At 42.3% G+C, this 26,474-nt stretch overlaps 2 protein-coding genes across 4 annotated transcripts in view; one reads left to right on the top strand and one right to left on the bottom strand.

Annotated features, from left to right (window-relative positions):
- Positions 1 to 7,020: 7,020 nt before the first annotated feature.
- On the top strand, positions 7,021 to 18,883 carry OAZ2 (ornithine decarboxylase antizyme 2; the record flags this gene model as incomplete). The annotated part of the gene is given in 6 exon segments (XM_079952871.1): positions 7,021 to 7,097; positions 7,270 to 7,345; positions 7,347 to 7,427; positions 10,394 to 10,569; positions 14,284 to 14,369; positions 15,938 to 18,883. Coding segments are annotated over 6 exon segments (627 nt in total). The 3' UTR covers positions 16,069 to 18,883.
- A 1,660-nt stretch (positions 18,884 to 20,543) lies between these two features.
- The window catches only part of ZNF609 (zinc finger protein 609), a 110,228-nt gene continuing 104,297 nt past the window's right edge, over positions 20,544 to 26,474 (bottom strand). For 2 of the 3 annotated variants that reach the window (XM_079953163.1, XM_079953164.1), the window contains exons 6-10: positions 25,591 to 25,957; positions 23,811 to 23,986; positions 23,310 to 23,514; positions 22,937 to 23,015; positions 20,544 to 22,093 (exon numbers count right to left, since the gene is read on the bottom strand). In XM_079953163.1, coding sequence (XP_079809289.1) covers positions 22,942 to 23,015; positions 23,310 to 23,514; positions 23,811 to 23,986; positions 25,591 to 25,957 — 822 coding nt within the window. In that variant the 3' untranslated portion in view covers positions 20,544 to 22,093; positions 22,937 to 22,941. The remainder of the gene's footprint in view (positions 22,094 to 22,936; positions 23,016 to 23,309; positions 23,515 to 23,810; positions 23,987 to 25,590; positions 25,958 to 26,474) is intronic. The other variant, XM_079953165.1, reaches the window with a different exon arrangement.

Here is a 26,474-nt window from a genome sequence, read left to right as displayed (position 1 = left end):
CTCCGGGTCTTGTGATAGCTTTCACCCTGCACCCCACATTTTGCTTGTGGTGATTGGTCAATAATCAAATTGCAATTAGATGTAGGCACAAACCTTCCAAAAGTGAGTTGAGTGAAGGTGCCTGAAGGAAATCCAAGCAGAAAAATACAGGAGATTAAGCAGAATATTTACAAAGCACTTTTACAGTTACTTGTATGACTGTCTTTTGTGGAAGTTTAGGCTGAGACATAGACTTGCACATGGCACTTGGTGAGCTTCACTGTTGGCCTCTGCCATTTCCACATCATACTGGCCTCCATCCAGCTATTAGCCGTGCTCCAAACTGCACTACAGCTACTCATACTCTGTATTTTGATAAATAACTCTTTATACAAGACAGAAACCTGAAGATATTTGCCAGATATGCTACATAGATTTGCTAGCTCTTATATACCATGTATATTCCCCAAGAGTGGCTATTTGAAAAAGCTCTGGGTTTATCTGTGTATGTATGTGCACTTGCACACACGTAGACTGGAAAGCAATTGAAAGCCAAAAATGTCTTCAGGTGACTCAAAGAGGCAAATATTTCTTTGGGAAGGCCAGTGTATGAATAGCCCACCTGGCAGCAGAGCCCAGATTTTAAAACAGAAAGGAGGCTGCTTAAAATGCTTTTGGGAACGGCCTTCTCAGGCATGCAGCTTCTTTTCTCCAACATGAAATGTTAGTTTCTATTTTGAAATTGGATAGTTAAAAGTTTGAAGTCAGATTGTCACTTGAGCTGGCAAGTGCTTACATGCATGTCTGGAAAAACTCGATGCTTTGCAAAACAGGAAGGCCCTTTGTTTACAGCTGTTCAAAGGAAGGAGTTCTTAGCTTTGTCCAAGACATACATGCAGCTGAACTTCCAAAGAAGCACAAATCCAATCTTAGTTATTTTACTCTCCATTATTCAGAATGTACAGTACAGCAAAGTGGAATAAGGGGCTCTGATGTGTTGTTAAATTTGAGTAAGATGAACATAAGAGACTCATCAGGATGTTTTTAAAAATCTACTTAAGGCCTCTTGTGTTATGTAAATGGTTAAGTAATTCTATCCATTCAGAGGTCTAGAAATTAGGTCACCAATAGTGGTGTGTGGTAGTGATCCTCTTTAACATACACTGGAGTTTATGAACAATCTGCCTTGCATGTATCACTCTCGCTTCAATGTGTAAGATCCTGTTGTTGTTGTTTGATTTATATTACCTGCTCTTCACCAGAAGGTCCCAGGGCAGATTAGAGCATCATGAAATAAAGCATTAAAGCAGTTTAAAACTAATGTTCCTATTTTAAATAATATGTTTGTTGTAAAAACATCAAGTTTAGTATGTCAAAACATTACTGCATTCTAGAATGTATTTTTACCTGGTAGCACAGCTAGTTTTTTCTTTTGAAATTTTGGCTGGCTGACGAACCTAGTGTTCTATTTCCAGTTACGGTAAATATTGCTTTTGCTTGTACTCTTGTATGTATCTTATTGAAAAGATGTATCAGTAGATGTTGAAAAATACAGAGTCAACTCTGTGTGGATTGCACACCGGGTATACTTAGTCTGGAGAAGAGACCATTAAGAAGTGGTAAGATAACTGTCCAATATCTGAAGGGCTCTCACATAGATCAGGGTGGTGAATCTTTTTCAGTGCAAGGGGCCTATTCCGTTATCATTTTTCTAGGCAGACATTATCACCGTTCAAGAACACCTAGATAGGTGACAACACTCAAGGAAGAAATAGGCTAGGACTGAATGAATATGTAGGAAGAGGGTGTGTGGCTTGAGAGGAGTCTTGAGGATCCAAACAAAAATCCTGGAGGGCTGCTTTGAGCCCCTTGGCCTGACTTTCCCCATTCTTTCTGTTATCATAGGGCAAATTTGCATGACCTGAACCAACAGGTTCCAGTTTGCAGGGAAGGGAACTTAAGGTAAACATCAAGGAGAACTCCTTTTCAACAATTGAACAAATTATGGTGGAAGGTCTTTGTCTTTGTTAGAGGATTCTAAGCAGAGGTTGGATGGCTGCTTATGAGGAATGCAGTAACAGCAGATTACTTGTATCAGCTGGGGGTTGGACTTGTGACCTGTGTTGTCTCCTCTGACTCTATGATTCCAATTCTTTATACTCACCATTTCTGTGCTCCAGGTTTGGTATTTGTATGCAAGCAAAATTGTATAATTTGTACTCTGTAACATTCATAGAGTGCACAAATAGGATGTTTGTGAAGCTCACAATTGCAACTCTGTTTACTTAAACTATCAGAGTCATGATAGGGCATTCCATAATGGAAGTCCCCACAGTTAACTCAGTGGCATTCTGGTGTTTTATCAGTTTCCTGGGCCTTTCCTCTTTCTTTCATTCTGGGAGTAGCACTTTTTTTTTTAGTGTTAACAAAAGGCTCAAAAGTTCTTTTTCTGCTACAGCCTAATAGTGATTATTTACATTAGTGTGCAGAAGAGCTCCTCATAAGAACATTGAAACAGCCTTAGAAACGAATCCCCAGTGGTACAAGTCCACTTGTCTACTTACGCTCTTTGTGTGGTATATGGAAAACAATTTCTCTACCTAGCAGTAATCCTCACAGGCTACTAGGCAGGGGAGTCACATGCACTCTCCTAGATGTAGCCTACGACGGGATTGGTATTGTTGTTTTCCTTGGTTAGATTGTCTGCTGCTATTATGAATGCAGTTTATGCTATTGCGGATAAAACAGAATCAATATTACTTTGGATAGGACTTGATCCTCTCTACTTCGATTCCTAGGTCTTGATTAGCTGATAGATTGGTTGATTTCTTTGTGTACATACTATTGCCATTTTGGTAATTATTTCTGTGGTTAACTCTTGCGTGTGGTGTTGCATCTCAGAATGAGTTTCTGAACACTAGGTGGTACAATTTGAAACAAGGGAAGGAGTTCCAGTGAACCTTCTGTTCACTCATACACATGGGCTTCTTTGTCCATGCCACTTACAATTTCCGTTGTATGCTGTTTTCCGTCACTTGGTGGTTTCCAGTTGATATGATGTATGTAATCTGTGGTCAGTCTTTTAATTTTACCAGTTGTTACTGACCCAGTTATTTCAGCTTTGCTTTTTCACAGGAACCTTGGAATTTCTGCCTCTTGTTTTATGATATGAAAGCCCTTCTTTGGAGAAGCAATACTTGACTTTTTTTCTATCTTCATCATTGAATGAATATATCAGATGACATTAATTGCCAGTTGGGATGAATCTATGCAATCAAATATCCAAGTGTATCATATACAGATTGTTTTCTCATCTTGATTGTTTCAGAATATAGACCTTTTTCAAAGGCATGAATATAATGTCTACAGTGTTTTTTCCTGTAATTTCTGATTCCAGTATCCCAATAAGAGGGATTGGAGGTTGACTAGGGTAGGCTGATCATATCCTTGTGTTCCAGTTACAGATAGGTAGCCGTGTTCGTCTGCCATAGTCAAAACAAAATAAAAAAAATCCTTCCAGTAGCACCTTAAAGACCAACTAAGTTAGTTCTTGGTATGAGCTTTCGTGTGCATGCACACTTCTTCAGATACCCTTGTGATATATGAAAATTGTTGAATTAATGGCAGATCAACACAGTATGGCTTATCATTTAGGCTGAAGCCATACATCACTCTTTTTCAGAGAATTGAAGATGTGATTGATTTTGTTATTTTTCTGGCCAAACATATTTAGCAGATTTTTGTTTTGAAACACTACAATGCCCCCTTAAAATGGGGAAATGTACACCCACCATGGTCAATGATTGCTTGATAACACCATTTAACTCCATCTCTATCCTTAGGGTGATTTAAGTTCTGATTCTTTTATTTCTGCTTGTGAGATAGATGTCTCTTGTGCTTTTCTAATGGTGAGCATGCAGTGTAAGTGCTATGAAGTTCCACTTTTTGGACTAAAAATATGAAGGCGTACTAGTAAGCGATGCATACCACAGATTAGGTGGTACTTCCATACAGGTTCACAACAATGGTGGTATATGTGCCTTTTATTGAAGAAGCTCAGGGTTCTGTGGATTTTACACTGTAAAAGCACAGAAACCATCATTGGACAAAACATTTAGTATCCTGAAAAATTCAGCTTTCCTTTTAAAAAGTTTTAATTTCTTATGGAGGTGAGTTTGAAAGTTTATGGGCCTTGCCTGAACACTTTGAAGCCAGAGAGGGCTGAGCAAGATTCCTATTAGTCAGGGGGTGGGGCTTCATTGTTCTGCATAGCTGCCCCAATGACTGGCAGAAGGAGACTATTCCACAAAATATGCAGATGTACTGTACTTATTTGCATAATGTGTACAGCTACTGTTTGGTGGAGAATTGCCCTTCGTTGGGCTGCGGTAACTTCAATATAGGTATATGTGCCTATGTAGGACATGCACATCTTTTAGTCAGAGATGTGATGAATCCATCTCTCCAAGGTTCTTTATACGACCTTGCACTTCAAGAATGAACTGCTTTTTATGGGAAAACAAATCTTGATTTTCACCACTTCACTAGATTATTCAAGCTTCCTCCAGCAGCAATAATGCTGTATTGTTGACTGGCGAAAACAAGCACATCTGGCAGCCATATTAGGAGGCCAAAGGGGGATTGGAAGAGATTCACAGTCAAGTGTTTTGCCTCACCAGTCTCTACCAGACACCAGCACAAAAGAAGAGCTGCTTGTCAGTTAATTGTTGCAGTGTATATGGGTGATGAAGACAGACCGAGTTAATGTATACAAGTTCAGTTGCTGACACTTTCAATACAGCTGCTTTGGATCAGTCTTCATGGGCAGAATTAACTTCTGTAAGAATGCTTGTTTGTTCTGTACAAGCAATTTGCTTTTCAAGTTGGGCACACAGTCAATTTAACTTGGCTTCAGTAAAGTTAATTAGTTGTTGTTCAGGGTATGTTAGCTTGGGGCTCCAGTATTGGAAATTAGTATAGCTGGCATGTGAGGACTGCATTTTCTAGCTGAAACTTGTTGAGTCTGAGCTCTGCTCAGTGCTGTAAAGTATGTGCAGCTCCCTTTGACATTGGCATGTGGGAACTGGTTTGGGAAGTTTTCAGATAGAAAGTATTCTTACTTCAGAACAGAGTGAAAGATTGAAAAGCTGCCTGTTTTTCTGCAAACGTTCTAGGAAATACAGCATAGTATAGCAGGTACCTTCAGACTCTTTAAGTCATTCCTATTTCAGTGGTCAGAAGCATGATCTCTGAGCCTGAAAGTTCCTTGGTAGCGAATTTGTAACATTGCCTTAAGTAAACCACTTAGTAGGTTGGCCCATGTTCCTTCAATAGGGGGTTGTTTTGCCCATCCTGGGAGGAAAGAATTGTTCTGTCTCTGTGTTATAACAAGTGTTCTGTAAAATGATGATGATAAACAATTGTCATAAATTACAGGTGTCTTGTCAAAAAAATTGAGATAATGTATGTAAGCAGTTAAAGCATGTGCTGGAAAGGCCCTGATTCTATTTAGTACAGAAGTGTCTGAGATGTATAGGATGCTAAATGGCCTTGCACCAGTTGGAAGGACTGCCCTCCATATGAGTGCAGAGGACTGCTGCTATTTAGCCATACCTGTATAGATATTATGTGGTGCCAAATGAGTTGGTGTGCTATGGAAGGGGCAGCATTGATTGGCAGTATTACCTCAGTGCCAGGGTCAAGGTTCCCCTTTGTTGCCATAACTGGAAAACACAAATGTCAAATGCAAGTACAACAGTGTCATTGTGAAAGGCCCCATCTGACATGCAACATGCATGTACGCATGTGGCAGGAATAGACAGCTCTCAGCAACCCCCACAAGGTGTCCACTGGTGTGCTTCTGCAAATGGAACCCATGAACACAGGCCTCTCACTTCATAGTCTCCCCGTGTCAAGACATTGGGACAAATACCATCCCACTCCCCAAATGGGATGGGGCAGAAAGTGGGCCAAAATATTTGGCATCATTAAATATCTGATAGAACAAGAAATGCAATAGTTATTTCAGCTTGAGCATATTTTCTTACTGGCTGTGTATTATTTTTATTGTCACCTAGCATTATGTCAGGGCCCAGCATACCAAAATGATTAAATGGTAATCTTGTGCTGCTTTGCTTGAGTACAGTAGTAAAAGAACAGGTGGAACACTAAGCATTTGCTGTTGTGAAATATCTACAGGAACTAGGAACTGATTAGAAAGAAATGCTAATTATATTATTCTGGTAACTTCACCATGTCAAAATTGCAAATGGGAAGTGTGCTGTTCATGTTTTATTAAAGTGAAGACAGAAAACTCCTAATTTCAGAGCTGCTTCAGACATTGTAAGAAGCATTAAAAAACCTGTAGGAGGGTGTAGAGACAAATTTATTCAATGTGTGCTAGGCAAGAAGAAACCTTCAGAGAGATAAGTGAACAACACTTGTCTTGATTTTTTCCCAGTGAAGAGCCATTTGGCCAGAAAATATGTTTGACTAATTTGACTCTGCTCTCTTAGGTAGACTTTTTTTAAAGGAGATCTAGGTGATCCCCACATCTGAGGCACCTGCAGTATCCAGGAATAATTTCTAACGTCTGAAATCGCACTGGCATGCTTCCCCTCCCCTTTGCTTTCATGCCTTCATGTAAGAAAAGGGACCACATCTATTATTATTTACATCAGATAAGATCACTTGTGAGTGGCAGCATTGCACTAATCTTAGAATAATGTGTTACAAGGTTTGAAGTACCAGTGCTCTTCTCTTTCCCTTTCTGAAAACATGAAACCTAAGCCTGCTCCTTCAAGAATCTTGTTGCTCTATTTCTAGTTGTTTATTGAAAAACGTATGCTCATCTGATCATGTGTTTTTAGTCATCTGGGACTTCTGCCAATAGAAGGGGTTTGCTATTCACACTCCCTGCTCAGTAGGAATCATTTTCTCTGCCACTTGTCTAAGAGCTGCCTACCCAGAATGCCAGGGCTGGCCTGGGACGTTTTTGCTGCTTGAGGAAAAACACCCTGCCACCACTGCCCCCTACCCGACATGTCTGGTCCTGCACCCTTCCTGCTGTTGCAACCACAGCAGCAGTCCGAGCGCAGCGGGGAGAGTGCAGCCGCCGGGTGCAGCCGCAGCAGCCCCCGCCTGAAGCAAAAGCCCCACCTCACTTCAAGGGCAGGCCAGCCGGCCCTGCAGAATGCATTGGGCCCAGCCTAAGCTGACATGCTTGGAGTCTCAGCTGAATCCTGTCCGGCCTTGCAAATCTAACCTTGTGCTTTTTTTTCTCTCTTCCAGTAGTATTTTGCCTTTGAGTAACTGCCCCCAACTACAGTGCTGCAGGCACATTGTCCCAGGGCCTCTGTGGTGCTCCTGATGCCCCTCACCCACTGTCGAAGATCCCCGGTGGGCGAGGGGTTGGCAGGGATCCTTCTCTCTCAGCTTTGATATATAAGGTGAGCCTAGTTTAATGTCTAGAGACTGATTGCCTTTGTATGATGCAGCTTTTTTGTGTGGTTGGGATGATGTCTTTGGATGTTGTTAAATAAGCCTTGTTTGAGGGAATGTACTTATGTTCAAGAATACACACATCAAAGAATGCAATGGATATTCTTTAATTCAAAGCTGTTCAAACAGAATAGGTCAAGCATTTACCGTATTTTTTGCCCTATAGGACGCACTTTTTCCCCTCCAAAAATGAAGGGGAAATGTGAGTGCATCCTATGGGGCGAATACAGGCTTTCGCTGAAGCCTGGAGAGCAAGAGGCTCTCGCTCTCCAGGCTTCAGGAAGCTCTGCGCAACCCTCTGGAGCCCAGCGCCAAGCCGCGTCGGCCTCTGGAGGGTCACGCAGAGCTGCCTGCCCTCCCGGGGTCCGCGCAGCTCTGCATGACCCTCCGGAGCCCGGCGCCAAGCCGTGCCAGCCTCTGGAGGGTCGCTCAGAGCTGCCTGTGCTCCCGGGCTCCGCACAGCTCTGCGCGACACTCCGGAGCCCGGCGCCAAGCCGCGCCGGCCTCCGGAGGGTTGCGCAGAGCTGCCTGCGCTCCCGGGGTCCGCGCACCTCTGCGTGACCCTCCGGAACCCGGCGCCAAGCCGCGCCGGCCTCCGGAGGGTCGCGCAGAGCTGCCTGCCCTCCCGGGGTCCGGGCAGCTTTGCGCATCACTCCGGAGCCCGGTGCCAAGCCGTGCCGGCCTCCGGAGGGTTGCGCAGAGCTGCCTGCATTAGGAAGCCTCAGCGCGCCCGGGCTTCGCACAGCTGTCTGCAATCCTGGGGAGACCGGCGCGGCTCCCTAGGCTTGCGGATAGCAGGCTCTTCTGGGGTCGGGGGAAGCTCGGGCTTCCCCCGCGCCAGCCCGGTGCCTGGGGGGAAAATATATTTTTTTCTTTATTCCCCCCCCCCCAAAAAAAAAGTAGGTGCGTCCTATGGGGCGAAAAATACGGTACTTCCAGTACTGTATAGTCTGGGCTATTTCTTCAAATAATCGACTTTGGGTACCCTTTCTCAGCACCCCCCAGTGCTTGCTTTTTATGATACAGCAAATTAGGAAGCATAGCGAAATGGCAGTCTGCACCAAGCCAGTACCGATTTGGAGTGTGTATAATGGAGAAAACAACACTAGGTTTCAATTCTCCCTCTGGATTGCTCTAAATAATTACCCAACTGCTCTTCTCCCCAGAGTTGTGTTTCCATAACACTTACAAAGCTAGTGTTTTGACTCATAGAATGGGTTTCTGAATGTTTTATTGCCATGAAAAAGGAATAAAGAGGCAAATGAATTTCTTTTCAGTATTCAGATTAGAAACTGAAAAGGGTGGGCAGTTGCAGAACCATCTATAGATTAATCTGAAGAAACCAGTAGCCACAGCTAATTCTGATGGGTTGAAACTGTTCACCATTCTCATTTTGTACTGTGGATCCTGATAAATCTGTGACTAGCAAATCTTAAGCCTTTGCCATCTGGTCTCTGAAGTTTTGCTTTTTCCTACTTTCCAGGAGTAGAAGAGTTATATTTGCAAACATGCCATGTAGGCCAGTGTTAAACAGGAAGCTACAGTGTTGAAGCTCTGCTATAGAAAAGGCCAATTCATAGTCATCTTTGGATCTCACCAAAGGATACTGGCTGACTATTACTAGTTCTTAATGCCTGTGAATATTGGTTATCATATGCTGCTGGTGTGATTTCTTTTTTCTTTTCTTTTTTTTGCCTCCCATGTTGAATTGAGCAGTTCTTTGATTGCAAATGGTTCCTTATATTTGTGTCTTTATAAAGGGAAATATTTACCTTCCCTACACAATTCATTTAAATATTGTTCTGACACAACCGCTCATCATTTGATGCTTGCATAGTAATAACACTCATTTTGTTCAGTATGTTGTACTACAAAAACATGGTGAGAAGAGCAGTTGAGTGAGATTCTCCTGAAATGCAGAGTTGCCATTCAAGTAATCTTTGTAATACTAGGGTGTTAGTCACACAGTGGATTAAAATACACTTAATAAAAAAAAAATTAGTTGATAACAGGGGTTTTAATTTGGTTGATTAATTCTGGGTTTTTATACGATTTAAACTAATCTTGAAGATGATATATTTGCTTTTAGTTAATACTCGGAAATCACTGCTGGTGTGGCCTTAGAAGAGCTATTCCAGAAGTGGGAGTGCATTTTCTAAGATTGTGCTTGAAGTCTTCATACAAAAATTAATTTTGTAACCCAACCTATTTTATTAATATTTAATTAACTTGCAGGGGTGACTGGTCTGGACCTCACTAATCTTATTATACAATGCGGATTTTAAGATTCTGTTAAAATGTACATATCTATCTGTCAAGTTCATAGTTGGATCATATTCTGTATCCAGTCAAGAAATGGAAAAAAAAATATGCTTGGCTGTTTTTCTTTAAAAAGCAACAACACACACAGTTGACAATAGTCGCTTTGTAGCTGCTGTCCTGCTTTCTGATTTGAACAAGAGAAGATCCCATGCTTATGAAGAAGCAGAGCTTTAAAATATTCCCTGTGCAGTTCTATATGCCACAAATTAAGTTATCCAGGAGAATGTCTTGTGGTTTAGGGCAAAATAAGTTTGTTCAGGTTTTGATAATTCTCTTGGCAGAAAGTTATTTTGTAAGGTGTACCCACCTGAAGATTGCCCAGGGGATAGGACTTTGATTTGGGGATCAAAAGACCCAGTCTTCAGAGATGTTGGACTTTGTCATCAAAAGCAACATATGTAATAGTGCCTTATGAAAATTAACTTAAGCTGTAACTGAGCAAACTTTCTAATTAAGTAGAAGCACTGACATTCAGTAGTTGTTTTAAAAATAGAGTATTTTTAGGTTTTTGTCATGGCAATGAAGAAAAAATGAATATTCTCGTTGGCACTTCCTTTTAACACTTTTAAATCTTTTTCTGTGACTCTTTAAGGATGAGAAGCTCACTGTTAACCAAGATCTTCCAGTGCACGATGGGAAACCACACATTGTCCACTTCCAGTACAAAGTTACGGAAGTAAAGGTCTCCTCTTGGGATGCAGTGCTATCCAATCAGAGTCTTTTTGTGGAAATCCCTGATGGTGTATTAGCTGATGGGAGTAAAGAAGGGTAAGTGTTTGAGCCTATAGCTATCATGGTATTATAGAATCATATAATTGTACAGTTGGAAGGGAGCACAAAGGTCATCAAGTCCAACGAACAGCAATGCCGGAATCTTTTGCCTAATGTTGGGCTCAAACTCATGACCCTGAGATGAAGAGTCTCATACTCTACTAAAGTGCTTGTAGACAAAGGAATCAAAGGTGTGCTGAAGGGGGAAAAGGAGAGTTGCAGAGAAGCTGGATAATTTATTTGCATTTGTCTTTACAGTGGAAAATGTAGGACAGATCCCTCTGCTTAAACTAACTTTCTCAGGAAAGGAGTCTGAGGCAAAAAGTGGGGACAAGAGGCAAAATTCCAGGCCTTGTTGACATAAAAGAATGGACAGACCTGATTCCCATCCACCTGAACATTGTAAAAAGAATTTTGGTGTGAAATTGCTGAAAGAGGGATCCAGGAATATAGATCATCTGTCCAGGAAAACTGGTGGAAATTGATGCCCATTCACCCAGATGGGAGAAAAACGTTTGGAGCTAGCGCGTTGCAATTTTTGTTTGTTTTAACCACTTTAAACAAATTTTGTCATCAGCATACTTGGCTGCCTCACTGCTCACCCCAAACACTAGGGTTTATTCTAAGCTTTTTGCCCCCAACTGTACAAGTAAGGAAGGAAAAAAGAACAGGGAAAGAAGAAAAGACAGGAAATTTGTGAAAATGAAGGACAACAAGAGACTAAGAAAAATAGAGGTGCCTTGAAAAGAATGGGGGTGGGAAGTAAGTTATCTTCCTTACTTAACTTATAGTTGTGTTCTGAGACTTCCTTCCCCCACAAACCATAACTTTGGAGCTGACCTCCAACCTTCCCTACCGCATCTTGGAACAAAAGAAATTTTAACATGCTTAGCATAATGTGAAAGGAACCACCATGGCAGTTTTCTGCTGGGATGTAATGACATATACTGTTTAAGTAGAATTCACTGTGAATCAATGCCTTTGACTAGTTAAGTAGTTAGCCTCATTATATACTATAATACACTGTTACAGTTCTGATGATTTGAAAGACATCAGTATTCATCTTCATTTTCTGTCTTTTCTCATTATTTTTTTAAAGAAACTACTTAGTTCCTTATTAAATCCCATATGTCTAATTTGCAAAAACTAACTTCTTACTGTACAATTTATTTTTAACACTGTACAAAAATTTGTCCAGATGCATGGTGGAATAAACCTTGCCACCAGGTTTCTGTTACACTCATTATATCTATGCAGCCTTTGAAGTGCCCATTGTTCTAGGCATGTTTTGTGACAGGGAATTTCATGAACGCGAGCAGTTTCTGAGCTCTGGGAGCAGTACTGCGCCTAAGATTTCAGATTAAAACTGCCACTGCTGGAATAAAAGGAGGACCCTTTTCTGCTTCCCCACTTCCAGCCACTTCGCTGACTGGAGAAAGGACCCTCATAAGAATATTAGGGGGGGCAGGCAGGGGAAGTATGGCTTTGTTTTTGGCAGTGAAAAATGAATATAAGGTTTTAGCTGCAGTTCATTCATTTTCAGCTTTGTATTCTTGTTATACAAAAGCATGCCTAGACATTCTGTTGCAGTGCCCATAGCCTAGGTTTAAGGTGCCATTTAGCTCCTAGCTTTCATATCTGTTTCTAATACTGTATCATTGGTGTCCTCTAAAATCAAGCAATATATTCATCTATTTTCTCCCTCCACATCTGATGCTGCTTGTATCTGCCTCAGAGGGATTAATTTAGAGACAGCACCTTCTTGTTCCCTGTCAGAGTAGTTTTTCTTGAGTTTGAGGTAACTGATTCTTTTTTTTTTTAATAATTTTTATTAACTGGCCAATCACATCAAATTAAATCACATCATATAAATTCCGAATTACAAAGCCAAATTTTTAAATTTTGTTGGGGGAACCCATACTTCAAGATCCAAAGGGGAATTCAGATCATCTTATTACTGCGTTAATGTCCAAGAGGTAACTGATTCTTAATGAATTTACCCATTTTGACAGATGCTGAATTTATCATATTTATCAAAATTTGCTCCCGGAGGTGGAGGGGAACCTTGAGAACATTATAGTGGTGTGCTGGCAGGGAGGAGAGGATATTGAAGTCTCATTGTGCAAGTAGAAGAAGTCTGCTTGCCCAACTTGGGATTCCACCCTTGGTTGGCAAGATGAGAATTGGTAATCTGTTTTCCTTCTTTGCCCTATCCTTGTTTTTGCTTGCTGGGTGGACTGAAATAATGATTTAAGACACTGAAATTCAGGTTCAAGGAGAGGGAGCACCATTTCCTGGTTTGTCCCTTCCTCTAGTTGCTGTGGAGAATTCAGACTGGAGAGCGGGGGTAGAAATTTGTGTTCAGACAGCTCACCAAAGGGTGTTATTGTAGAACCCATTTCCTTCCCATCTCAGTTGCTTTGAAATGGAAACCAGTTATCCTTCCAGGTGATAACTGGGAGGGATTTGCTGACCTTTGTGTTTTGCTGAGGGAAGTAAGTATAGAAATGAGCACCCCACTATGTTGTACTTGGGTGCTGTGGAAGGAGGGATATGTCTGATTGCTCCATATTTCTCTGCGAGTGTTGGAAGACATTCTCTTCTTGGATTCCCTGGATTCCTGCACATGGGCTCTACTAGTACACGGATAACTTGATATCCAAAAAAAGGTAACACCACAATTTTTAAGGGCAAATTATCTTTTATATTTCCTTTTTATAAATGTGTCAGCCCATTCATCCCATCCTCTTAACAGCACTCTTTTGACAGTACTTCTACTGTTGGCATGGTTTCAGTACAATTGCATAACTGTTTATTTTTAGCCAGCTAAAATAAGCAGCTTGAAGGTTATAATTAAAATGGATCATTATCATATTAACAAAATCCCTTCCAAGTTAATCTCTGCTTGCTGCTGCTTTTGACTATTGTGGCCATTGTTCACTTAAGCAATGATTAAAGCCTGATTTTTAACTGCAGCTTGCTAAATCAGTGGCAAGCGATGCCTGGCTAAGCAGAGGGTTAGGGCTGAGGTCACCCTGTGCTTTGGCTTGTACAGTATTTCAGAATTTAGCATGAGGGTTACGCAGAGTAGACCAACCCCTGAATCTGCAGTATTTTGGAATGTGTTGGGTTTCATTGCTCCCGTCTAAGGGTGAGCTTAAGGTGGTTACTAGGGAGAGGGGTCTTTTCAGTAGTGGCACCCCATTTACAGAATGCCCTCCCAAGAGTCTTGCTTACTTGATGTCCATGCTGTGATGTTTTAAGTGGTTTTACATTGTTTTTGTGCTGGCTTTACTGAAATAAAGTGACCTGTAGTCATATTTATCCCCACCTGTGCAACATATTCCATCCCTCTGGGATCTTCCAAGGAAATTGAAGGATTTAGTGACAACAACAGACCCTTCTGGAACTTATATATACAACTCATGGCACCTGTCTGTAACATCTTGCCTTCCACCTGTGTGTTGCTGTGCATATGCTCATTAGCAGCCATGTTAAATTTCTACTTTTGACCCCCCCCCCAAAAAAAATGCAAGGTCTTTTTCTTGGCACTTCTGTGTCTTCTCTGACAGTCTGGCAAAATAGTGAGTTGGGGTGAGTGGCAGTCACATTGAAGACCCTCCAATAACAAATTATCCAGGAAGACCCTAACAAATTATCCAGGAAAATTGTCTCTGTATGATGTGATTTTTTTTCCTTTTCTCCTGGCAGATTATTAGCACTGTTGGAATTTGCTGAAGAAAAAATGAAAGCAAGTTATGTCTTTATTTGCTTCCGAAAAAGCAGAGAAGACAGAGGTTAGTGCTTTAGCCTCTTGTTATCCCCACCAATCGTAACCTTGGGGCTTGCAGAGTAGCAAAAGTAGCCATTACTTTTGGGGGTAAATTTCTGGGGGTGAATTTTCCTGCAGGTGCCAAGTGTGGTATTCAAAACTAATGTGTGTGGGGTGTTGTTGTTTTTAAAGGGCTTTGCTGGGGATAGTCTGAATGGTGTTATAGCATTTCTTGAAATGTTGGAGGACTAAGTGCAACTTACCCAGAATGCTCAAAATAGGACTTATAAGATTGCTACATATGTTTCCAGTCAGAATACTGCAGTTCTTTGGTTCAAATGAGAAAGGAAGTAACTTTCTCTTGTTAGCTTTGCATGTCTGTGCAATAGCTGTATTTGGCTGGATGCCCAAGTTCTTAAATCAGGTTTAAGTGAGGTTGATGAACTGGACTTTCAATGCCTCTGTCCTCTTCCAGACCTTAAGAAAATGCATTAAGCATCTATAGATAGAAGATTAAATCAAGGAAGTTTAGGGATTTAGTGTAAAGCATATAATTACTAATTGAAGGTGCATGTTGTAACAGTGGCAGTACTATAAGAGGAACTGCAAATCCTTTCTATGCCAGTTTTCCTCTGAATTGCTTCTTTTGTGCATTGAGTGACCTGTTCACAGTAAGCTTATCTTAGAAGCAAAGGAATTTAATTGCATATTGATTAAAACTGTTCTGAGGAGTTTTTTGTTAGAGGTAGTCTAGAATCTGGCTCCAGGACTCTGGTCTTTTCAGGTTTGCATTTAGATTATCAGTTTCAAAATCAGCCTTTATATTTAAAAAGAGGATTGTACGTCAATGTAATTATTGAATCCTGATCCGCATGTACCCTAAACCAAACCACAGCTAAGTGTGAACATTAGGAGTGTACTAGGGTTTGCAGTAAAATTCCATCCACTCCTCCCCGATCATCCCTGTTGCAGAGCCCAGGGCTAAGACATGGTCTGCCTTAGCATTACATCTGAATTATGGCTTGCCTCCCCACAAAGCATGAGCTATAGCCAAACTTCATTCCTGCCTTACTGCTTATGGTTTGTCTGGGGCAGGCAGAATATTAGGTTGTGTCCAGATCTAAGCCAAATGATGGCTTAGCTCTGTGCAATGCAATGGCAGGAGGAAAAGTGAATGTTCACACTTTGCCGAGGTCTGGCTGAGTATTACGTGTGAACTTGACATTAATGATTGGCATTTGGCTATCCTTACCACCTAAACAATTTGCTTCTTTCTAGTGTAACATTGTGTTTTCCTTTTGGTGGCTGGCAGGAGTGGGGGAGAGGTAAGAAATATCACTGAACTATTGTTGGGTAGGATGACAGGTATTACGAACCAGTAACCAACAGGATTGCAGCACAGAATGGACAAGAAAAGGGGTATGAAATATGGCAAGACCTACAAGACAATTCTGAGCCAGAAACTTTTTTTCAACCTTCAGACTGTTGTTGAATGGTTTCTTCTGTATACAATTAAAGTTATGGAATTTGCATTAGGAGCACAGCTTATTTACAACCACACCTATCTGATGTTGCCATTCTTTGTCTTTGCAGCTGCATTACTGAAGACATTCAGTTTTTTGGGCTTTGAAATTGTGAGGCCTGGCCATCCCTGTGTCCCATCACGACCAGATGTGTTGTTCATGGTATACCCCCTGGATCAGGTCTCTTCTGATGATGATTAGACCCAGTGCAGCACTTCAGTGGGACCCGAACATGCTTCAAAGACGAGAGGGGGCTAAAACTCCTCTTCGGAGGAAAGGAAAAACAAAATTCTTCTGGACTGAAACTGCATTTCTTATTGTTAGAGTGACCTGTATATCTTCTGAGTTGACTTTTCCATTGAAATGTGTTACCTAGTGAATAATATAAAGTCTGCACATGTAATCGCACAATAGTAAATGGAAGGTAAATGGAGCCCTTTCATACAGCTCTGTTGTCTGCTGGTTAGCCTAGCGGACAGACATCCTGTCCAGCCACCCAATGGGCAAGGAGCTCAGAGGTGAAGAGGGACACAGATCTGACTTGTTAAATTAGCGTTGGGCTTTTCTGTTCATTTGGTTATTTGGCTTTCATTTTAAATAACTGTATACTTTTGTGTTCACTCAGACTTAAGCAGGAGGCATGCTTTGGGCACAGGGATGTGAGGAACAGTAACACTGTTAGCAAAGCCTAGGTGGTGGTACCCTCTAGAGTAACCAACACTGTGGGTTCCTGAGAAGCTTTGTGCTCTTTCTAGCCTTTTTATTAGGTTAGTATTAACACTGCATTAGTACAGCTTTCAATAAAAAGGGGCATTCAAAAAACATGCGAAGCTGACCCTGATTTTTAGAGAGAAAGAACTGCATAATCACCCCTTTCCCAGAATTGTAATAGTTCTGCTGTTTTTCACTGCATTCTGTAGTGGAAGTGGATGTAAAACTCTGAGTGGAGATTTTGAATAAATGGGTGAAAATTATAATTAGAGGATAAAGCAACAAGTACTCAAATCTAGCCTCCCCAGCTGGTGATGGGAAAATTTTATGCTGGCAGCTCTGACTGATGCCCTTGCAGCCAGCTTTTCTTGAGAAACCTAGGAATGGATTGCAGTATGCTTATAAACAAAACAATCCTATGCTCTCCCACTAGGAATTAAGCACTACTGCATGCATTAGTGCTTAATGCTGAATAAACTACTAGGAAACTTTTCTGAAAACTATTTGGTGCTTGAAGCTTCATCTCATTCTTCCCTTAATGGCTTTCTTTTGTAGAATGGAAGACAACTATCCTGCTTATATTTTCTTAAAACAGCCAGTTCCTTCAAGCTTCATTCATAACATACGATTCAAACACTTTCCTTGTCTGTCTAACTGGTGTCAATGTGAAACAATGGTATCCAAAACTTGCTTATATTGATTTTTGCTAAGATGATTCAACTGTTACAAAAAAGCAAAAATATAGACAGTCTAGGAGGGAATACATGTGCAATATGCTTTTTTTGTAGCTAGGTATCTGCTATTTAGTCTTCATAGGTGGAGTTCTGCAGAATCCTATGGGGTCTTACCCCAGAAGGGGCCAGTATGTTTCTCACCTAGGTAAGGGGCTACTGCTTGAAATGGGAAGTGTTTAAATTGGGGTTCTGGAGAGGAATGTATAGGGATAAACTTAAGTTGTCTCCTCCCACCCAGTGGAAGCTGGCATTGTATTACGAGTAAAGAGAGGGATTAGGTGTCTACTGAGGAATTTGCAACGCTAAGCATTGGTACTTTCAGTGCATTAGAGAAAAGTCCAGGTATTCATTGTACACATTTTCTCCATGTCTACCATGATCTGGTTTTCAGAAGTAATTCATACACAGATGCTCATTGGTGAAAAAGAAAAGATGGTAAATACAAATGGTAATTTGCTTTATGTGGGACTATAAGCACTTGGTGAATATTGTGTAAATAGGGAGAAGAATCCCTATACAGGGCATAGGAAACTTGCTAAGTAAGTTACTAATTGGTCCATGAACATATTTGCATTTAGCCTATTTCTTAAAACTATGGGAAAAGGTAAAGTTCCTTAGAGGACATGAAATTTATTATGCTCCCTTATGAAACAATTTGTATCTTGCTCTGGAGGCCCTATTCCAGAACCTCCTGCCCCTGGTTGTCAGAATTGCCAAAATGCATTTCTGGCATTTCAAAATTATTTCTGTTCACTTTGTATTTTATGCACTTGTGTCCTTGCTGCAGCTGGTACATAAAAATGCCAGTACTTCTATTAGTAGTAATTTGTGATCGGCTAGATCCTAAATTGCATTTGTTTCTCATAATATTACACTAGTGACTCACTGATCTTGCAACTTTAAAGTACTTCTCTGTTCATACACATGATTATCTTTAAAAAGCAAAACAAACAAATCCAGTGAACGAGAAAGTTTTTCTTGCTACCCTCTAGTGTCATTTTGGCAAGCTACAACAGCCAGTTAATTACTCCTTCCTCCTTGTTGCTAATGAGTATTTGCCATTTAGTGGTACACTGTATGTAGTCCAGTTTGAGCTTCGATCCCCATCCCTTAGCTCTACTGTATCCAGTCTGAACAAGTATCTGCAGGCACAAGTATAGAAGTCACACACAAACCCTCTCTATAACCAAGCAGCTGCTTGATTACGAAGATGAGGTCACTGGAAAAGCAATCTATTTAATGTACCAGCTTCTTTTGCAAAAGGAGAAGTTCCACTTGTCTCAGCTCCCTTGCCAAAGTAATTTGCCTCTTCAAATGGCCCATGTCTCCATTTGAATACTATGGGTGTAATCAGCAAATTTTATTTTCCTCTTACTTCCACCAAATGCTTAGTTAGTGAGAATCCCATTCATATTTTTCTAGTTTGAGAGATTGTCCTGATAGTCTTGTGTGGTTTTTCAAATACGTTTTTCTGAACTGGTGCTATTGTACTATGTTTTCATCTGCAAGCTTCAACTCATTCCTCTGTGTCCCTAGGTCAGCAATAAAAATACTGCAAAACAGGGCCCTAACAGTGATCACTGAAGAACATTACTTACCTTATCCCTGAAAAAGTTTGTTCTTTTATTACCTTTTGCTGTTTGATTTTGTTACCATCGTACACATGTTGCAGTACAGAGGTTTAATACATAGGTAGTTTCCTCAATCATCATGGGTTCCTCCATGATGCTGATATCGGATGGCTCTCTATCATCTCCTACACCTTTGTCCAGAAAACATTTTTTCATCTTGATAAAGCACTATCTGATTAGTTTTAGCACCATTCCGCCTCATTTTAATCGCTGATTAAGAATCTTTTTAAAAGTAGCATAGTGTCACCTTAGCCCTGAGCACTGTGTGCTAAGCACAGAACCCTCATTAAGGCTGCATGTACTTTGAAAAGAACAGAGCTTGAAATGATTGCATTTTTTATATATAAAATGGTTTTATCCCTTACTGTAGGTAATGTGTGGGCAATTTAGTGCAATCAAAAAAGTGACTGAAAAGGTATCCAGTAGTCAGTACCCTGCATTGCTCCTTAAATCTCCATCTGTCATAGAATAATTCTATAAAAATAAGCATGGATTCAGTCATTCTAGCACGAAGTACACAGTGCTTACCCATCTAGATTAAGCTATCTAGGCTCAGTCTAGAGTCAATGCTGCATCTGGCTCCAGTTTAATAGGGCCAGGACAGTAAAAAATTAAAAGACAATGAGACTCCTCAGCGTTGAGAGAAGTAGAGATCAAAAGAGGATCCACCTTTTGTCTGTAATTATCTCTTCTGTTTGATCTCAGTACCTTGCATGTACAGAGGCCCATAGCACTGGTGGTGTGGGTTTAAGTGTGCATAAAAAACCCAAATGTTAGCAAATAACGTACACTTTTTTTATAGAGCATAGGCTGCAAGTTCTAAATGAAAACTTAGCATACCAGTTCCAATGAAAAAAAGACTTCGATGCTGAGGCAGACATTTTTCCAGGGTCAGAAATGTACTAATTAAAGTGAAAGGCAAAAGGGAACCTGAACAGAGGAAGTGACTTCCTAAAACCATGAGGAATGCAGCAAAGAAATGATTACAAGTTGGTGCTTCTGTAGAAACCTTCCTCCTGCTACACTCTGGACTAAAAGGAATGAAGAGGGCACCAATCCATTCAGACCAGCTGGACATCATATGTCCCCTTTTCATAGCTGAAAACCAGCCTGGACGTTCGCATTCTGAGAACAATTTTTGTATCCTGTGTATGCTGAACAAAGCTTAAAAGCACTGGAGCCTTATCTCAGCTTTAGGTCATTACACAGCTGACACATGGCAGTAAAAGGACAACATGCTGATAAGATAGTAACCTCTGAGAAAAACACTCCTCAAAGCAGACTGTGTATCTCCCATGCCCACGTTAAGGTTTTCCCATTGCACTTCCTGTTTGGATACCAAAGCCAGTCACCACTGAGGAGCTTCTGTAGGCAGAGCTCTCGGAATGTGCTTGAGTGGCACAGTCTGGAATGGCAGATGGTATTCACAGCACACTTCCTTCCTGGAGTCAAAGGTCACCATGAGCTTTCTTTTGTAAGGCAGCAGGCAAATAAGGCTTTGCCATGAAGGATCAACCTCTCCCCAAGCTCAAAGAGGCTACTTCTACATGAATGGAACTATAAGTACTCCCAGGCTGGGAAAGAAAGAAAAAACAACGGATTTCAAACAATTCCTTTTTACAGTATGTACAAAGTCCAAGAGGCAGAGGGTGGCCTCACACAACATACAGACAGGAACAGAAAGACTGAGCTGGGGAGGCTTGCATTGTTGGGACACACAGCACCTGATTTACACAAATCAGCTAGGTAGGGCACAACAGACCTTCCCAGTTGCTATTCAAGCTGACCACCCTGCAAGAAATGGGCAGGAAATTCCCATAAATGTGGGCAGTGCTCCAGGCAGAAGCTTCAGCAAGGAACACTAAGCAACAGACCAAGGGAAAGAAATCCAGACAATCATCTTGTGACACAGGGGAAGGCTTCCTCTAGCACCAGAACAGGGCATGGGACATTTAACAAGAGGTCACTCTTTGATGGTCTTGGGCCAGTACAGCTCGCACCCATTGCAGGTTTTCAAAAGGTGGGCAGCCAGTTGCTAGGCTTGCTCCTCCATCTCCGCATGACCAAGAGCTTCCATATCCAAATATCACAGGCCAAGACATCCATCCTTTCACTACTTGCAGGGAAGAGAAGGTCTTGCAAGGTATGGAGAATGAAGAACTGCATGTCTGAAATTCAACCAGCCCCATCAGCACATTCTTTTGTTATGAACACAAAATATGTGTTTTGTTTTAAAGCAGGGGCTGGGGAAGACAGGAAGGACAGGCAGCAAGTAACCTTCCAGCAGAGTGAAGCAGGTGACTGCTAGGCAGCAGTAGAGACCCATCCCAATGAGAGCAGGGCCAGCCTGCCAAAAGGCCCTATTTTATGCAAACTGGGTGTATTTTTTGTGCTGCAGAGCAAAAGAAGCATTGCCACTGCAACACACATGACCTGCCAGCAGGGAGAGGTGTTTGAAAAACAGTGAATGGAAGGGAGGGCTTTTCAGGGTGCAGCAATCCTGGAGGCAAAGTGCTACAGTTTCAGTATCGCTCCTGCCAAAGGAGCACATAGCTGGCTTGTGCTCATTGCAGCCCCTGCTGCCTCCCCTTCCCCCCCCCCGCCCCCACATTTCCCAGGACATCTTGACTCAACAGAATCATCTCTTTCCTGTGGTCTTCTTTGCAGGTGCCCATATATGTGCTTGTGCCAGATGACCACTTATCACAAGTATAAATACACCAATCTGGATGTTCTCACCTTCTGTCAGCACCCAAGTAGCCATCTGGGCTGCAGCACAGGAGCAAAAAGAGCCTTGGATGGAACCCAAGGCTAATGTGTCCTCCCTCCCCAGCATTCCAAATGTCCCGTGATGCCACACTGCTTGGCCCACCACCACAAAGTCCCTGCTCCAGAGGAGTTATGGAAATTGGCCAGTCAACCCCAAGTCAGGTGAATAAATATTTCTGCAAGTCCCAGCTCCACAACTCACACGTACAGGGCTCAGCTTGTGTTTGGTAGGGGAGGGGGCAGAGTCTGCCTCACATTATGGCAGGACCGTCAAGCAGAACAATCAACACCATTCAACTGATGTCTAATGCAATTTCCAGCGCTTCCTCATGTGAGCCAGTCACATGACTGAGTATAGCCTAGGTTATCCGATCATGTGTCCTGTTGGGGAAAAAAGGAGAAATGTAACTGCTCAAGCAATTTCAGTTTCAACCACATGATGGTGCTGGAGTAACAGCAACCAGAAACTAGGAGTTTTTTTCAGTAATCTTTTTATCCTCAGTTACAGATAGGTAGCCGTGTTGGTCTGCCATAGTCAAAACAAAAAAAATTCCCAATCACCCATTCCCACCACCCTTCTGAGTAATACCCCTCCCCACCTTCTCACTATATAGAAGGGTCTGGAAACTTCTGTTTCAGTGTATCTGAAGAAGTGTGCATGCACACGAAAGCTCATACCAAGAACTAACTTAGTTGGTCTTTAAGGTGCTACTGGAAGGAATTTTTTTTTTTTTTTTTTTTTTTTCTTTTTATCCTCAGTTGGAGAAGCACTTGACTCAGAAGGCTTCTTGCAGAGAAGAAGCAAAACACTACAGATCACACACAGTTACTGTAGCCACGACACAGCTGGGAAATTTGAAATATTGGGTTAGGACCAACAGGAGGTAGGTAGGTAGGTACACACACACATACATACCGTGCAGGTATGAAAGTAATTAACGGAGCTGCATGAGACCCAGTGCTTATTGTGGCATGCTTCACTTAGCTCTACGTCCTGGCTGCAGGTTGCACAAGAAGGTTCTGTATGGCACTTTGGTGCCACTGTAAATCGCCAATCTCTTTTACTTGTTGGTTACTAATCGTAACATGCCATCTAGCAGCCTACTTTAGATTCCAGAAAGAGACCCACTCTGCCTGCAGGCTGTAATGTAAGCAGCCTGTGATGTTGCCTCTCTTCATACCCTTCCCCAAGCCAAGCCAATGACATAACACGGGCATCCTTACCTTTTTCACCTCCGGGGCGGGGGATATAGGGAAGGAGCAGAGCCTTGCTGACTGGCAACAATGGCTGTAGATGAGAGACCTGCAGAGAAGCAGAAGCATAATGCACAATGGTGTGAGGGATACTAAAGCAGCTTCCAGCACAGCGCCGACTCAGGTTTACAGTGGAGATGTTGCACAGTGCCTCCAAAGAGCTTCAAGGGCTGGCTGGGTAAGGCGGCAGCAGCAGGGCACCCAGGAAGGTGTGACTAACAGTTGCTAGGGCACCTGCCTCTGCCACCACCACAGCCCCCAACTGCCACCAACAGTGCTTCTGGATTCCCCTTCCCACCCACCCACCCACCCACCCCAATGCCAATGCCCCATATGCTCTCACCTGTTGCATAGGGCAGGTTGTACTGGGCCGGCAACAATGAATAGCCCAGGTGATGGTGATGGTGATGTGTGGACATCAGACGCTGTGAAGGAGAGGAGCGAGGCCGGTCAACGCTTCTCTCAGCACCACTGGCGCCCCCTACACCGCTGCAGCCTGCACTGCTTCCTCCCACCCCACAGCGCTCCTGAGAGGCCTTGTCGCCTATCTGTAAAAGTAACCAGACAGACATGCTGAAGCCCAGACATGAATCTGCAAGAACAGGCCAGCCAGATACCTAAATGAGGCCAGCTCTTCTGTGGCTTCCTTCAAGCCATGTTTGTTACTCACTCACCCACTCACTCACACTCCAGGAAATAAAAAGCTAGGGAATCCCTGGCAACAGCCCACATGCTTTAGTTCCCGGTTCCAGAATCAGCCTGGAAAGTACGGCATTTACACCTGGATAGTTCTGTGCCAAGGACAGCACTGAATATATATTTCCCATTCCAGCACACCACTTACCGTTGGGGACTTGCTCTTGTAGTGGCTGGCGTGCTGTTGCAAGATGTCTAGGGCCTTGGATTCAGAACTGGATTTACAGCCAATGCTGGGGCTGGCGCGGGACTTCTCGCTCTCTTCACTCCCAGAGGATTTGCTGCCGTATGGGGAGAATGAGTAGCTGGAGGGCAGGTATGAGCCTGTGGAGGAGATGCTGGTTAGGACTTTCCCACACACGGCAGAAGAGCAAGCTATTAAAGAGACCAACTGCCCTTAAATATCCCCTAACCGGAAGAGGCGAGAAGTTGAAAGACCTGAACCAGGGATTCTGTCAGAGAGAAGTTTAGAAGCGGATTATGCATACTGCACACAGATCCAAGAGAATTTGGCATCTCAATCCTGCCCAAAAAAATGTTCCTAGTTATTTTGGGTTGCAGTAACAAGTTTAAAGCAGCCATTGCTCCATCCATAGCAGATTCAGAAGCCTAAAGGACCCCTTGGTAGAACTTTTAGTACCTGAGGAGTAGATGATGCTATCTTGGCTATTCCAATTAACTAGCATTACTTGCTTGGGCATCAGCAAAATTGTACAAATATTTTATTTTTGATTCAAAAAATTTATGTACCTCTTGGCTGAAAAAAAATCCTCAAAGCACTTTACAAAAGATGAAACAGTAACACCAGGAAAAATTCACAAAATATACACAAGTCTGCCTACTCCCCTCTCTTTTTAAAAACAACAGGAACTGTAGTTCAGTGGCAAAGCACATTCCTTGTGTGCAGCAAGTTCCAGGTGCAATCCCCAGCATCTCCAATAATACAACTCCCAAAACCCTCTGCCTGACTTTCAGGAGATCCACGCCCAGCAGTCAGTACAGAGCTAGATGGTCTGACTCCATATAAAAGGCAGCTCCATATGTTTAGATACTTTCTCACTGTTCAAATATTAACACTGTTTATCATCAGCTTGTGTATCTGGGAGGTTTCTATTTCAGCATGCATTCTTCATTTTGGTTCCAGTATATTTATTTCGTTTTACTGGGGAAGCTGATAATAAATGCAGTCTTTGGGACGCAGACATTTCAATGGGGTACTTTTAACTTCATTATCCAGGCTTGCTACAATACCTGACACCTGTTTTGTGTTTAGCTAGACGGAAACATTAGATCAGATGGATTTTTATTTAAGGAAAACATTTTAAATAAGCCCTGTTTGCATCTGAATTTCAAATCTTATTTTATGTTGCGTGCGTTCTCTCTCTCTCTCTCTCTCTCTCTCTCTCTCTCAAGCTTACACATTCTTGATGTTTTCACATTTTGAAGATTGCATTTATTATAGAGGTTCTCTTCTGGAAGGCCATACAGGTTACACACACTATTCTAGAAGTTAACCCACGGTTTGCAAGGTAACTTGCAAAATAATTTAATAGCTATACAGTGCGATTGCACTGTTGATCTTAAAACTTGCTTTGTTGGTCTGTGATCCAGGGATGGGGAACCTGTGGCCCTTCCATTAGCCATAGCCAGCAGAGTCAATGGTCAGAGATTGTGGGACCTGTAGCCTAGCAACATCGGGAGGGCCACAACTTACCCACCCTGGTCTAACCCAAACATACCACTTCTGCATCTTCTTGTTGTTGGATAGTCACCACACTATACCAAACATATTCACTCCAATTTCCAGCTATCAAACATTTCCAAGGATGAAAATGATGGCCCCTTCCCCATGGAGATCCATCAAGATCCCACCCCATTATGATTTATACAGTTCTGCTATTCTCAGGGTCCACCTCAAGCCCCCATACCTGGGTAGTTCTGCATCATAACAGTGGGCATGCCGCGGTAACTGGGATGGTTGGGATCATATGACTGGCTGTAGGAGTAGCCGTGCATGTAAGGGATGTAGGACTGATGCTGGCTGAGGGGTGAAGACACTGGGACATGGGTGCTGGGTCTGGCTTCCTTCGCCACTAAGCGCGATTCCTCACTGGAGGGCACTTTGCAGTCGGAGCTTGTGCTCTCCTTCCCATCTTCCTTAGCAATGGGCTCTTTGCTGCGGCTCCTCTCCTCCTTTAATTTTCGATCCCTTTCTTCCTTCCACCGCTCATCCTCTGTCTTGATGTCAGAGTATTTAGCAGGGTAAACGTAAGTCCACATGCGAGGCTCAGCTTCCTGTAGCAACATACAGTCAAGGATGTCAGGTGTCTAGAATCAAAGGCATTTCTGAAGTCCTGGAAATCTCAGATTTGACTTAAAATTAAGGGCCTTTGTGGGTGCAATTAAAGGGGGGGACCACAGGTAGCATCCACCAAAGCTTCACCAGTGAAAGAACAATGAGCAAGATTTCTGCCCTCCACATATTTCCTCTTAACTATTTGTTACTGTTGTCCTACAGCAGCCTCTTTTGTGCTTTCCTGACATCACCCAAATCCTTGTCCAGAAGTTGATATTCTGCATTCCTACAAATTTTAGAATGCAAGTTATGCACAAGCTTAGGTAAACATTCTTTACTCATTCTTGAGCACTGACGAATCATCTTATTGAATTTGTTACCACTCCCAAAGTGTGGGAATTATGTCGGCAGAGCTGGGGGGTTTTTTAAAAAGAAACTGGGCATCAAGTTATCCCAGCAATCTTATTAAAACATAGATTTTGAAGCTCTGACCAGTGCTTTCTTTCTTTAAAAAAA

This window comes from Podarcis cretensis, assembly GCF_951804945.1.
Source record: "Podarcis cretensis genome assembly, chromosome: 14".
NCBI classification, from domain to species: Eukaryota; Metazoa; Chordata; class Lepidosauria; order Squamata; family Lacertidae; genus Podarcis; species Podarcis cretensis.
This window is presented reverse-complemented; position numbering and strand designations above follow the sequence as displayed.